Source organism: Carassius auratus, chromosome 22 (genome assembly GCF_003368295.1).
Source record: "Carassius auratus strain Wakin chromosome 22, ASM336829v1, whole genome shotgun sequence".
Classification (NCBI taxonomy): domain Eukaryota; kingdom Metazoa; phylum Chordata; class Actinopteri; order Cypriniformes; family Cyprinidae; genus Carassius; species Carassius auratus.
In genome coordinates, this window is record NC_039264.1 from 4,595,741 (window position 1) to 4,610,273 (window position 14,533).

At 36.2% G+C, this 14,533-nt stretch overlaps 1 protein-coding gene across 1 annotated transcript; it reads left to right on the top strand.

Annotated features, from left to right (window-relative positions):
• Nucleotides 1-862: 862 nt before the first annotated feature.
• On the top strand, nt 863-12,164 carry LOC113039451 (zinc finger protein 14-like). Its single transcript, XM_026197338.1, has 3 exons — nt 863-991; nt 6,145-7,455; nt 11,571-12,164. The coding sequence occupies exons 2-3, from the start codon at nt 6,159-6,161 to the stop codon at nt 11,609-11,611; spliced, it is 1,338 nt and encodes a 445-aa protein (XP_026053123.1). The 5' UTR covers nt 863-991; nt 6,145-6,158; the 3' UTR covers nt 11,612-12,164.
• The last annotated feature ends 2,369 nt before the right edge of the window (nt 12,165-14,533 follow it).

Here is a 14,533-nt window from a genome sequence, read left to right on the forward strand (position 1 = left end):
ACGATCATGTGCCTAAAAGAAGCACAAATAAAGATATAGGTGCAAACAGAATACAGTGATGTCAAATTGGTTTTGATAAGCAGTTATTTTATGACCCAGAACACGTTGGTGAAACTCATGCATCTAGCAAGAACTTAATACACTAAATAATCATATTGATTTGAACATTTATGAATTAATTAAATGTCAGTAATGAACAAGACTGCACAAATTATAGCGATCAAGAGGAAGGTTTGCGTACAGTAAAGTGGATAGTGTACAACACATTTGCTCAGATTCGTTTTCAGTTCTTAATAGTTTAATAAGTGGGAAATCCGGTTCAAGAAAATTTGAAATTTTGTAAAATTTGTATAGACTTTGTCAATTAAGACTTTTAATTTTTAATAAGACTTCTTTTTCGTCTAAGAATTGGTAATTCTGCCCTCAACAAATCACTTCAATCGATAGGGAAACATGGTTCTGGTCAGTGCAATAAATGTGGACTCTCAGAAACTGTAGCACATGTAATAATCAATTGTATGGCATATGAAAAGGAAAGAATTAAATTAAAAAAACTATTTGTTGGCATACATTCTTTAACTTTGCCGAATATATTTAATAGTTCTTTCAAAGGATCTGAAGCTCTTTTTATTATTTTTTTCAAAGCAACAAATTTATATAAGACAATATAGAAAGGTAGGGTAGGTGGAAGTAATATTTTTTGTTTGTTTGTTTGTTTTCTCTCCTGTTTATTTCTGATATCAGTGCCTCACACTCCATCGCAGTAGATGGCGGAATATGCACCAAAGCTGGTTTGCCGACCGCCTTTAAACGTCAAAGAAGAAGAAGAAGTTATTTGCGGATTAACTCAATTTATTTGAGAAGCGAACCGTTTCAAACGATTCCGTTCGTTTCGATGAACTGGTTCAACCCACTCACTGAGAAGAACCGGTTCAATCAAACGATTCGTTCATGAACCGGACACCAGCGTGCGCTTGCTGTGTCTTCTGAGGTGAGTCGAGCAGTTCAGATATATCGCTTGTTTACACATCCTTAAAAAACATTTTTCACGGTTTGTTTAATCAGCATCCTACGGGGTTCTTTCTAAACTGTTTTCATCGGACAGAACACTATTTACGCGCCTGTTCTGGCGACAGGAAAGGAACATCACAGGGAACTAAAGTCATGCGGACACGAACCATTGTGTGTGTTTCTCTAAAGTTTGTGTTAATCTTTTAGAGTGATGAAGTTGTGCGTGTTTCTTCGTGCTTTCATAGATATGAAAATATTCAGTTGTATCCTATATGATTAATGGCAGACAGAAATGGAGCGGAAAAAAACTAAATGATTAGTTGCAGTTTGTTTTATCTATGAAATTAGTGATTGAAAAACAATACTCTCTCTCTCTCTCTCTCTCTCTACATATATATATATATATATATATATATATATATATATATATATATATATATATATATATATACTACACACACACACACAAACAGAGAGAGAGAGAGAGAGATTGATTGTTTTTCACTTACTAAGAGAGAGAGAGAGAGAGAGAGACGTTTTTAACATTTATTTTACTCTGCTCGGACTCTAATGGTGCTTTTTTAAAGTATATATATATATATATATATATATATATACATACATATATATATATATATTATATATTTACCACAGACACCTACTATTACTATGCCAGTATAACTGCCAAATAAGCACACTAATGTCTGCACAAAAAGTTACAACTGTGCTTCCGAGTCCAGCATTTTTTGACAGAATTATAATTATATTTCTAAGTCTCAGAATTCCTATAAATGCCTGAATATTCTCATCAAGTGAAGACAGAGTTTATTGAAAGACAGAGAGAACATGAGAGATCTAGAACCCTGCAGAACCAAACATACTGAAGAACAAACAGGATGCTGTTTAAGAGCACACTCAAGAAATTAAAAGATAAAATTAAATGTCATCCTCTTAATCCTAAATAACTCATATAAATCATATTTAATACATTCATTTCTAAGGATTCTTAATTGTTAATTTGAACAAAAGAAAATCGATCCTACAACATGATCAAAATTAGCAAAAATTGTGTTAAAATGATAAATAATGATACAGTGTTTTGAGAAACATTTATTTGTTCATCTTGAAATCTTTGTGGGCATACCAATTGCATAATGTTATAGTTTGCATGAATTTAATTAAATGCACCAAGTTGCTATTTTTGCTCAGTTTGGGCTTCTAAATAAATAATAAATATATATTTAATCTAAAGCAGCGGTTCCCCACCCCGCTCTTCCCCACCCCGCTCATATTTATTATGCATCTGTTATCACATAGGACTTTTGTTCTATTCGAATGTAAGTGTCCTGCAGTGGACATCAGGATATTGATTCCAATTCCATGTTACATACAAAGAGGATTAAAGTGTGCAAGAAGTGAATTTAAATAGTATTTATTTACAGAGGCATATCACATCTGTGTGTGAAGATGCTGCAGACTATTACTGAATTATTTCAAGCATGTTTTCCCTCCGTGACCAGTGTGTCACAGAAGCACAGCTTTTTTTTATTAATTTCTGTTGGCAGTAAGCGCTTTGCATGCTGTTTATGAGCCTGGGTGCCCTGTGTTATTGGAGGAGTGCTCTGAGTGCCTCAAGTTGAAAAAAAAAAAAGCAACTCTGAGTGGAAAGGCGCCTGACGTCATTCACGTTTTTTTTTCCATTTTCCAATCGAATGAATGGCAAGGGGTGGCCTTCCGATGTGGTGACAAAAGTTTACCATTGTTTAGCAAGTCCAGAGAATGATGGAGGAGAAACTTTTGGTGTCTGTCGTGGGTCACCTGGAGCTGTATTTTTTATGGTTTCTGCTAATATGACAGTTTACTTCTTTGATTTACAGACTGTAAAATTATTGATATGGCTGTTGCTCCCCCTTCCCTCCTTTGTTTCTTTGAATTGATGTTGTTTTGTTGAATTAAAGATAAAAAGAGTTAAGCACAAAAATAAATGAATAAATAACGGTGATATGATTTCTAACATTTACAAAATTTCGATATAAATTACCAGTGTTTCCCCTAAATAGATTTATTTGTGGCGTTTGACTTCGTTGAATAGACATGAGCACTGAACGTTACAAAATCAAAACGTCGCAGGTGCTTTATATAAGTTTATCTCTGAATGGAAAGGACTGTCTTCAGAAAATTTTGATTTTGATTTTATCTAATGAAGAAGCGTTCGTGAGCGGAGCTGCTTTGATTACAGCTGTTACTCAAATTTTGAAATATATTTTACATTTTTAAATGTGAATTATTCCTGTGATCAAAGCTGAATTTTCAGCATCATTATTCCAGTTTTCAGTGTCACATGATCTAATATACCGATTTGCTGATTATCAATATTTAAAACTTCTTGCTGAGCAGAAGAGAATTCTTTAAAGACATTAAAAATCTTACTGTTCAAAAACTGTGACTGGTAGTGTATGCTTGCCTATAGTTTGAAGTTAAAGATATGAATATTACTTATGTGAGTCTGATGACGGTGATTTGACAGTGACTTCACATTTCTTGTTTGTATGAAGGCTAAACACAAATAAAAGGAGAATGTAAAAGACATCTGTTGTAGGCATTCTTGGCAGTTTTACAAGGCTTTTTATAACAGTGTTCTTATTGATATCGGAATTAAATATCAGCCAGAATTAAGAAATATATTGTGTGCTGATCACCTTTCTGATATTATTGATCTTCTCAGAAAAGGAAGAAGCAAACTCATTCCATTTGCTGTTGGAGAGCATTTCACTGGGAATCTAACTTTTGCAACCGTATAAGATGCAAAGAATAAACTACATCCTTCACTCTTTCTGCCATGCTGCTTGTCTGTGATGGGGTTGTGCATAGACAATGTGAGCCTAGGAAGTGTTGACACATTTTACAGTGGGATGAAACAACGGCATAAACAGAAGTACAACCCCAAATCAGAAAAAGTTGGGACAGTATGGAAAACGCAAAAAAATAAAAAAGTGATTTCTAAATTTACTTGACTTGTATTTCATTGCAGACAATATGAACACAAAATATTTCATGTTTTGTCTGGTCAACTTCATGTCATTTGTAAATATGCATCCTTTCCTGTCATTCAGACCTGCAACACATTTCAAAAAAAGTTGGGACAGTAAAGCATTTACCACTTTGTAATGTTGCCATTCCTTTTCACAACACTTAAAAGACGTTTAGGGACTGAAGACCCCAAGTGATGAAGGGTTTCAGGTGTAATTTTGTCCCATTCTTCCTGCAAACAAGTCTTAAGGTGGGCAACAGTACAGGGTCTTCGTTGCCACACATTCTCTATTGGAGAAAGATGGGGACTGCAGGCAGGTCAGTCAAGTCCCCGTACCCTCTTCCTCCACAGCCAGGACTTTGTAATGTGTGCAGAATGTGGTTTTGCATTGTCTTGTTGAAATATGCATGGACGTCCCTGGAAAAGATGTCTTCGTGAAGGCAGCATATTATGCTCCAAAATCTCTATGTACTTTTCAGCATTAATGGTGCTTTCACAGAAGTGCAAGTTACCTTTGCCAAGGACACTGACACAACCCCATACCATGACCGATCCTGGCTTTGGGACTTGTTGCTGGTAACAGTCTAGATGATCCTTTTCTTCTTTGGTCCAGAGCACACGGCGTCCATTCCTCCCAAAAAATACCTGAAATACTGATCATCTGACCACAGTACACGTTTCCACTGTATGATGGTCCATCCCAGATGCCTCCGAGCCCAGAGAAGTCGACGGCGCTTCTGGTTAACATAGGGCTTCCTTTTGGCACGGTACAGTTGGCATTTGTGTATGTAACTACGTATTGTGGTACTTGACAAAGGTTTGTCAAAGTAGTCCTGAGCCCATGTGGTGATATCGCTTCTAGATGAATGACGATTCTTGATGCGGTGCCGCCTGAGGGATCGGAGATCACGGTTGTTCAGCTTAGGCTTGCACCCTTGTCCTTTACGCACTGAAATTCCTTGAATCTTTTAATTATGTTATGCACTGTTGAATGTGAAATATCCAAATCTCTTCCTATCTTTCTTTGAGGAACATTGTTTTTAAACATTTCAATAATTTTCTCACGTATTTGTTGGCAAACTGGCGATCCTCGGCCCATCTTTGCTCCTAAAGGATTAGACCTTTCTTGGATGCTGCTTTTGTACCAAATCATAATTACAGTCACCTGTTGACATCACCTGTTTCAAATCACATCATTATTTAACCATTTTACCTCATTACTAGCCCTAAATTGCTCCTGTCCCAACTTTTTCTAATTTGGGGTTGTAAATACTCCTTCATTTTTGATCGTACAGATAAGAATAAGGTATCATTTCAAACTGCAAAGGGTCTGGGTATGTATAGTCATAACAACAGCAAAATAATGTGCTTTTGTAAAATAAAGAAAATATACATGGTGCGTTCTCTGCCATCTTGGTCTCTGTCACCTCTCTTCACAGACATGTAAATAAAACAGCGTTACCAATACAGTATTATTCCTGTATGTGATGCAGTGCTGTCTAAGGGCCTGAAGATCATGGGCATCCAGTATGGTTTTCCGGCCTTGACCCTTACGCACAGAGATTGTGTGGAATATTTTTATTAATAAGATTTTACTCAATCAAGTATAATCAAGATGAATCTAGTCGCATATATGCATATGTGTCTTATTCCATTATAATCATATAGCCTTTGTGTGGAAGGAATGTGTCTATGTCTGCAAAAAACATCCTGACCACCACAGATAGGAAACATCTGGAAAAACATGCAATGGGCCTCTTTTCTTTACCATAGCAAGTCCCTAGGGAGGTATCAAAATTGCAAGCATAAGGAAAAGTCTGACTATTTGGAAACGGCCTGTATAGTATATTATATATATACTATATAATGAGATGCTACCTAGCATTCGGGAGATCTTCTCACAAAGAGGATCTCGGCTTTGTTTCTCTCTGAAATAAAGTCTATCTTCTGGAAACAAAACCCAGAGACTGCGTGATTGCTCAGACACAGGGCAGATAAAAAAAACAATACATTTGCTCCAGATTCTTTGAATCTTTGGATGATATTATGCACTGTAGATCATGATAACATCAAACTCTTTTTTTCTATCAAATTTATTACAGCTGTAGAATTGAAAATGCACAAGAGGACCCACACTGGAGGGAAACCTTACATGTGTTCACACTGCGATAGGAGATTTGTTCATAGAGCAACTCTGAAAACACATGAGAGGACCCACACTGGAGAGAAACCATACAAGTGTTCATATTGTGACAAGAGATTAATTTGTTCAGGACAACTGATAACACATGAGAGGACCCACACTGGAGAGAAACCATACAAGTGTTCACACTGTGACAAGAGATTCATTCAGACAGCAACTCTGAAAACACATGAGAGGACCCACACTGGAGAGAAACCATACAAGTGTTCATACTGTGACAAGACATTCATTTGTTTAGGACAACTGAAAACACATGAGAGGACCCACACTGGAGAGAAACCATACAAGTGTTCACACTGTGACAAGAGATTTGTTCAGAGAGCAAATCTGAAAACACATGAGAGGACTCACACTGGAGAGAAACCATACAAGTGTTCACACTGTGACAAGACATTCAATTGTTCAGGACATCTGAAAACACACCAGAGGATCCACACTGGAGAGAAACCATACAAGTCTTCACACTGTGACAAGAGATTCGTTCAGACAGCAAATCTGAAAACACATGAGAGGACTCACACCGGAGAGAAACCTTACAAGTGTTCACACTGTGACAAGAGATACCGTTTATCAGCACATCTGAAAACACATGAGAGGACCCACACTGGAGAGAAACCATTCACATGTGATCTGTGTGGGAAGAGTTTCACACAATCAACAAACCATAAGTTGCACATGCACATCCACACTGGAGAGAAACCGTTTACATGTGATCTGTGTGGGAAGAGTTTCATAATAAAACGCAGCCTTAAAGAGCACATGAACATCCACTCTGGGGAAAAACCGTACACATGTGATCAGTGTGGCAAAGGATTTGTAAGGTCTTCGGACCTAAAGATTCACCTGACACTTCATACAAAGAAGAAACGTCTGTATTCATGTTCTTTGTGTGGAAAGAGTTTTCCACTGCTGAAAAGTTTAAAAACACATCAGAAAAGACATACTGCCAAAAAAGCTTATATGTGCTTTGAGTGTGAGAAGACTTTTTTTACAGATGAGCATTTGAAAATGCACCAGAGAACTCACACTGGAGAGAAACCTTACATGTGTTCACATTGCGACAAGAGATTCAGTTCTTCATCAAATCTGAAAAAACATGAAAGGACTCATACTGGAGAGAAACCATACACATGTGATCAATGTGGGAAGAGCTACACTGAATTATCTTCTCTACAGAGACATAAAAAATCATCCACAGCCCGAAATCATAGTAAGTAGAGTTAATATTCAACTTAATGCTTTACTTTTGACTCGTCGGTCTGTATTCTGTTCCCACTGAAAAGCAGGCAATGGTTTCTAATTACAAAGGCAAATGTATCTATTTACACCATGTTTTTGCAGTGTTGAGTTTTGTAGCCAATGACAGACATGTTTGTTAAAAGCACTGACCAATCAGAGGGGTTTAATGTAAGTTAGTCAAAATATACTCAGAGAAAATCTATTATTTTGAGGGGAAAATAAGTTGATTTAAAATTTCATGGCATCAACACATCTCAAAAAAGTTGGGACAAGGCCATGTTTACCACTGTTTGGCATCCCCTTTTCTTTTTATAACAGTCTGCAAACGTCTGGTGACTGAGGAGACAAATTGGTCAAGTTTAGGAATAGGAATGTTGTCCCATTCTTGTCTAATACAGACTTCTAGTTGCTCTGCTGTCTTGTCGCATCTTCATCTGTATGATGCACCAAATGTTTTCTATAGCCGCGTTTCCACCGCAGGAACTTTACCCAGGAACTAGGGACTTTGGCCTGGTACTTGGTGTGTTTCCACCGCAGGAACCAGGAACTAAATAAAGTTCTGGGTAAAAAAATGCCCCTCAGAAAGTCCCTGCTGGCGAGGTGGTACTTTTTCTAAGTTCCGGAACTTTCGGGGGCGGGACTTTGGCACAAATCATTCTGATTGGTTGAGTCCACGCAGCATTGGTTGACTTCAACCACCATTTATTCGGATCAACATTTTCAAAATATTACTGTTAAGCCGCGTTTCCACCGCAGGAACTTTACCCAGGAACTAGGGACTTTGGCCTGGTACTTGGTGTGTTTCCACCGCAGGAACCAGGAACTAAATAAAGTTCTGGGTAAAATAATGCCCCTCAGAAAGTCCCTGCTGGCGAGGTGGTACTTTTTCAAAGTTCCGTAACTTTCGGGGGCGGGACTTTGGCACTAATCATTCTGATTGGTTGAGTCCACGCAGCATTGGTTGAGTTCAACCACCATTTATTCGGATCAACATTTTCAAAATATTACTGTTATTGTGTCATGAAATGTAATTTTAAAAGTATTTCAGGCGAGAATGTAGTTGTTTAAAACTCAAATCTGTTGTTTATTTATAAAGACAGCACCTATTTAAAAACGTGTTTCACCGATCTCTGAGACGGTGAGCTCCACTCGATCAGCTGGAGATCAGTGATCATCTATCCGCCGAGAAGCAGCCTCAACTCAGCTAGACCTTCTGATATGTGCCGCTGGCTCTGATGTCTCTTTAGTGGTTAAACATAAAATATAATTCAGTTGCGGGGTAAATTTAAGAGGTTTTCTTTGGTCCGTATTCAATTTATCTATATGTTAAAATGAAAATAAAAAAGGCAAGTCTATATAATATTTCGTTTCATTGTAATGGCTGTATATAACAATACACATATCCCTGAACTAAGTAAATTTCTGCAGCTGTTATTATGTTTAAATGAAAACGAAGGGAGGCAGTGGTATCTTATATCCTATTTCGTTTTATTGTAAATATACTGAGGGGAAAAATGCTGTAGCCAAAGCCATCTGAGTTCACGCAGCATTGGTTGAGTTCAACCACCATTTATTCGGATCAACATTTTCAAAATATTACTGTTATTGTGTCATGAAATGTAATTTTAAAAGTATTTCAGGCGAGAATGTAGTTGTTTAAAACTCAAATCTGTTGTTTATTTATAAAGACAGCGCCTATTTAAAAATGTGTTTCTCCGATCTCTGAGACGGTGAGCTCCACTCGATCAGCGGGAGATCAGTGATCATCTATCCGCCGAGAAGCAGCCTCAACTCAGCTAGACCTTCTGATGTGTGCCACTGGCTCTGATGTCTCTTTAGTGGTTAAACATAAAATATAATTCAGCTGTGGGGTAAATCTAACAGGTTTTCTTTTGTCTGTATTCAAATTATCTATATGTTAAAATGAAAATAAAAAAGGCAAATTTATATAATATTTCGTTTCATTGTAATGGCTGCATATACACATATCCCTGAACTAAGTACATTTCTGCAGTTATAATGCTTAAATGAAAACAAAAGGAGGCAGTGGTATTTGATATCCTATTTCGTTTTATTGTAAATATACAGTAAGGAAAATTGCAGTAGCCCAGACGAGCTGACTGAAGTTATCAAGTACGCTGCTGCGTCGTCGCGGACATCACACTCCCCAGTCTGAATTAACTACCGATGATGTACGTCCAAAATCGGCGTACTTTTTTTATTATTTCATCATTTCATTAAAGAAATAATTTCATATTTCCATAGTAATAATAATAAAATTAAGAAAATAAATGATTAATGTTATAGTTCACCCTGCCAAAAATGACAATTCGGTCACCATTTTCTCACATGGTCAAAAAGAGCATAATCAAACAAAATATTTCTTGCTGAACCTACTTTTTATAATGCCTGATGCTTTACACAACAACGACTTTAAATGATCTTTTGTGAGTAATTTCTCCAAATTTGATGGTGATGATGATGTCACACACCATTCGGTCTGATCGTGATGATGATGTCACACACCGTTCGGTCTGATCGTGATGATGATGTCACACACCGGTTGGTCTTATGGTGATGATGATGATGATGTCACACACCGGTCGGTCTGATGGTGATGATGATGATGTCACACACCGGTCGGTCTGATGGTGATGATGATGATGTCACACACCGGTCGGTCTGATGGTGATGATGATGATGTCACACACCGGTCGGTCTGATGGTGATGGTGATGATGATGTCACACACACCGGTCGGTCTGATGATGGTGATGATGATGTCACACACCGGTCGTTCTGATGGTGATGATGATGTCACACACCGGTCGGTCTGATCGTGATGATGATGTCACACACCGGTTGGTCTTATGGTGATGATGATGATGATGTCACACACCGGTCGGTCTGATGGTGATGATGATGATGTCACACACCGGTCGGTCTGATGGTGATGATGATGATGTCACACACCGGTCGGTCTGATGGTGATGGTGATGATGATGTCACACACACCGGTCGGTCTGATGGTGATGATGATGTCACACACCGGTCGTTTTGATGGTGATGATGATGATGTCACACGCCGGTCGGTCTGATGGTGATGATGATGATGTCACACACACTGGTCGGTCTGATGGTGATGATGATAATGTCACACACACCGGTCGGTCTGATGGTGATGATGATGATGTCACACACTCCGGTCGGTCTGATGGTGATGATGATGATGATGTCACACACCGGTCGGTCTGATGGTGGTGATGATGATGTCACACACCGGTCGGTCTGATGGTGATGATGATGATGTCACACACCGGTCGGTCTGATGGTGATGATGATGATGTCACACACACCGGTTGGTCTGATGGTGATGATGATGATGTCACACACCGGTCGGTCTGATGGTGATGATCCTCTTCAAGTCGAACAAACCTAATGATTCAATGAACCATTCATAAAGAACCCTTTACTTCACTCCTGAATGAATCAGCCATTTATACAAACCAAATGAATGAATAAATGACTCGATGACTTAATCATTAAGACATTACCTCCATCTACGCAGTTTTAGTTTATTATTTCACCATTTCATTAAAGAAATAATTTCATATTTCCATAGTAATAATAATAAAATTAAGAAAATAAATGATTAATGTTATAGTTCACCCTGCCAAAAATGACAATTCTGTCACCATTTTCTCACATGGTCCAAAAGAGCATAATCAAACAAAATATTTCTTGCTGAACCTACTTTTTATAATGCCTGATGCTTTACACAACAACAACTTTAAATGATCTTTTGTGAGTAATTTCTCCAAATTTGATGTGCGGTTAATTCGATTAATTAATCACCACATCATGTAATTAATTAGATTAAAAAAAATAAAAAATTACCAGCCCTAGAATAAATCTGAGTTTGTGTCTGAAAGCCACAATGAGTGATGGCACACTGAACTCAAAATGGAATTTGAAGTGAAACAGCTTAATTGTTTACTTTTATTGTTTGCAGTGCCAAAACTAATGATTGATTAGTAGTTGGCTAGTGAAGATAATACAGTAACATATAGTCTTTTTTTTTTTTCAGATATGTGTACAAGAAAGAAAAGTCCAAAGTTGTCACGGTGAATAAAGTTCAAGACTTCAAGACTTTTCAAGAGATTCAGATCAACTCATAGATAGTTCCTTCCCAAAAGAACATCATCTAATTGTTTTATTCTTGTTTCTCAATTTGCTTCATAATATAATCTCTCATTATGCTTTATAATTTCAAGTTAGATTTTTTTTTTTTTACTCCATTTATGAAAAAGTGGACTTTTTAGTCGTGTGGACAACAAAGTGACCTGAAGAAGAGTCCATCTTAGTTTTAGGAAATACATTGATCTGGTGTTTGTGTTTAATTGTTAATCTTATAATCTTATAAATGCTCGACCATTTGTGATGCACTTGGTTTGGTTGTAAATCAATAATTTTCTCACAAATTTTCAAGTAATCATGTATGAAATAATCATGTATTTTATCAACGTTTATTGACCATTTTTAATGTCTAATGATGCTACTTGCGACAATAGTTTAATCAGTATTATTAGTAATTTAATAATTTTGGGTTTATCCGAAAGCCATTACCTGATACGATTGCTTTTTAGACTTTTTTTATGTTTTAAATGTCTTGATAGATAAAATCTTACTGCCTGACACAGATGAGACCCAGGTCTGATTGTGATGGTGCAGAAAAGTTGTACATTTACTTATACATTTCAAATATGCACATGAGTGATCATAACGGAAGCTGAGAAATTAAGTTTTAGTGATTATAATCAAGACACTTGAAAAATACTTTACGGTTACATTTTATATATATACATGTAAAACAATGTATTATTTGATCAATTTCACCTCCTTGAGCCATTAATATGTACCATCAATTACCAGTAAAACTGATTTTAAAAAATTGTTACCAGAAAATGTATTTGACATGATTTTTTCCTGACACAGTTTAACTCTTGAGTTCTTGTCATATTTTATTACAATTTTCCTAGACTGTAGTGAGTAAACTGTGATAATGTGAGAAATGCTAAAGGTGTCTGAATATATTTAGGTTTGACTGTATGTTGGCATATAACACTTTAACATTTTAATACATTTTTAAAAATGATATTAAATGAAAATGTAAGAACTTTTATTTTTGGCAAAGTTCTGCACAACAGAAGTATATTAAGATAAAACATGGACAAATACGATATTCCTTAATAATGTTTAAATAAATAATTATAAAGAATAATATTATTGGTGTTGATATAATTTTATATTTCTGTCATAATTTCAATTTAAATCAAACTTTTATTTCGACTGGTTGTAGCGGACCTTTGAGTTGCAGAATGGATTTTACAATGGATTTTCTTCAATAAAACTAGGAAATGTTTAAGTTTTCTCTCGGCCCTGCTGATGTTCATGATTATGCAGACATTTAAAACACTATTAGCATCATACAAACTTCAGTGTGTAGTAAATAAAACGGCACCATTCAGAGACATGCAGAAACAAGCAGATTATTTATATAGCAGTCTCTTTGTGCTTTAATACTCAGACACATATCTGCTTTTGCTTTATCCATACCTCAGATATTTAGCATACATGTTTAGAGATGTATGAGCATCCATACTGTACATGCATTTTGTGTAACAATTGCCTGGTTTCACTGTTACACCAGGGTTCACTTTTATATCCTTTCTTTTCACATTTCTCTGTTTTTTACTGTCAGATTCAGATCAGTTTCTCCCCAAAGAACATCATCTTAATATTTTCTTATATATTATAGTGCTTCATAATCCATGTCATTATGCTTTATGATTTTGTTTACATTTTTGATTTGTTTAACTCTTTAGTTTAATAACTTTATTACATATATATATATATATATATATATATATATATATATATATATATATATATATATATATAAAAGTGTACTTTTTTGGTAAACGTATAATGTAGCTTTGCAACAGTGCATTTGTTTGCTTCTCTTCTCTTTTCAAGTGGTGTATTAAATCATGTATTAAACTCATTTGATCACACACTTTTATTGTCCAGTTTTATTGTCTAGTCTACTTTATGAAACTGATGATAATATTGGGTACTTCTGAAAGTCATGAGCTACTATGCTTGCTGTTTTAGCTAGATTTTTGTAAATGTTACAGATGTTATGTTCTTGAGACTGCGACTGCCATTTGGCGTGTTTTGATTCCAATCTTTTTAATTGGCAAGTTAAGTAATAACACTAAGGACTTTTAATTCACAATTGGGTAAACGTGGTAAACAAATATGAACAACATATTTATACATTTTTCGTTTGTGTGAAAGCATATAACATATTTTAAGGATAAGTTATAATTAACATCTCTTGGGGCAAAAAAAAATAAAAAATGGTTTTGATAAGCCCTATATTCTCACATCGCTGTCATTACGTCACCACTAGTATCCTTCCTCATTCCTTCTGAGGTGAGTCCAGCAGTTATGATATTTCGCTCATTTAAAGGGATAGTTCACTCTCAAATTAAATTTTGGTATGTTTAAGCTTTTAGAGAGGGCCCTTGAAAAGTCTGGAATATATATTTTCAAGGGGAGGGGGGCCCCCTATGCATAGGGCCTGGGATCTTGTGCAGCGCTCCTTTGTAGGTGTCTTTGTTTCCACAGTATTTCCCATTTTTATATTTTTAGGTCAAACCGTTCTTGTCTGTGACTCATATAATGCAGGTCTATGGTCACCACCTCAAAGAGCATGCACAGAGGAGTCCAAATTAAACAATTCCCCATCGTAAGTACACATTGATGACCTAAGACACCAAACGAGCGGTTTGTGTGAGAAAAAGAACCTTATTTATATCGTGTTTACCTCTTGTACACAACCACGTCCAAGTGATCACTTTTTTATTTGCTTCTCAAAAATTAAAAACTTAATAACTACAGCTTTTATTATCTGTTTTTGATTTTTTTGAGATTCTGCTAGATTTCTTGTAACATCTAAAAGCCACAAACTATTAGACTATAATT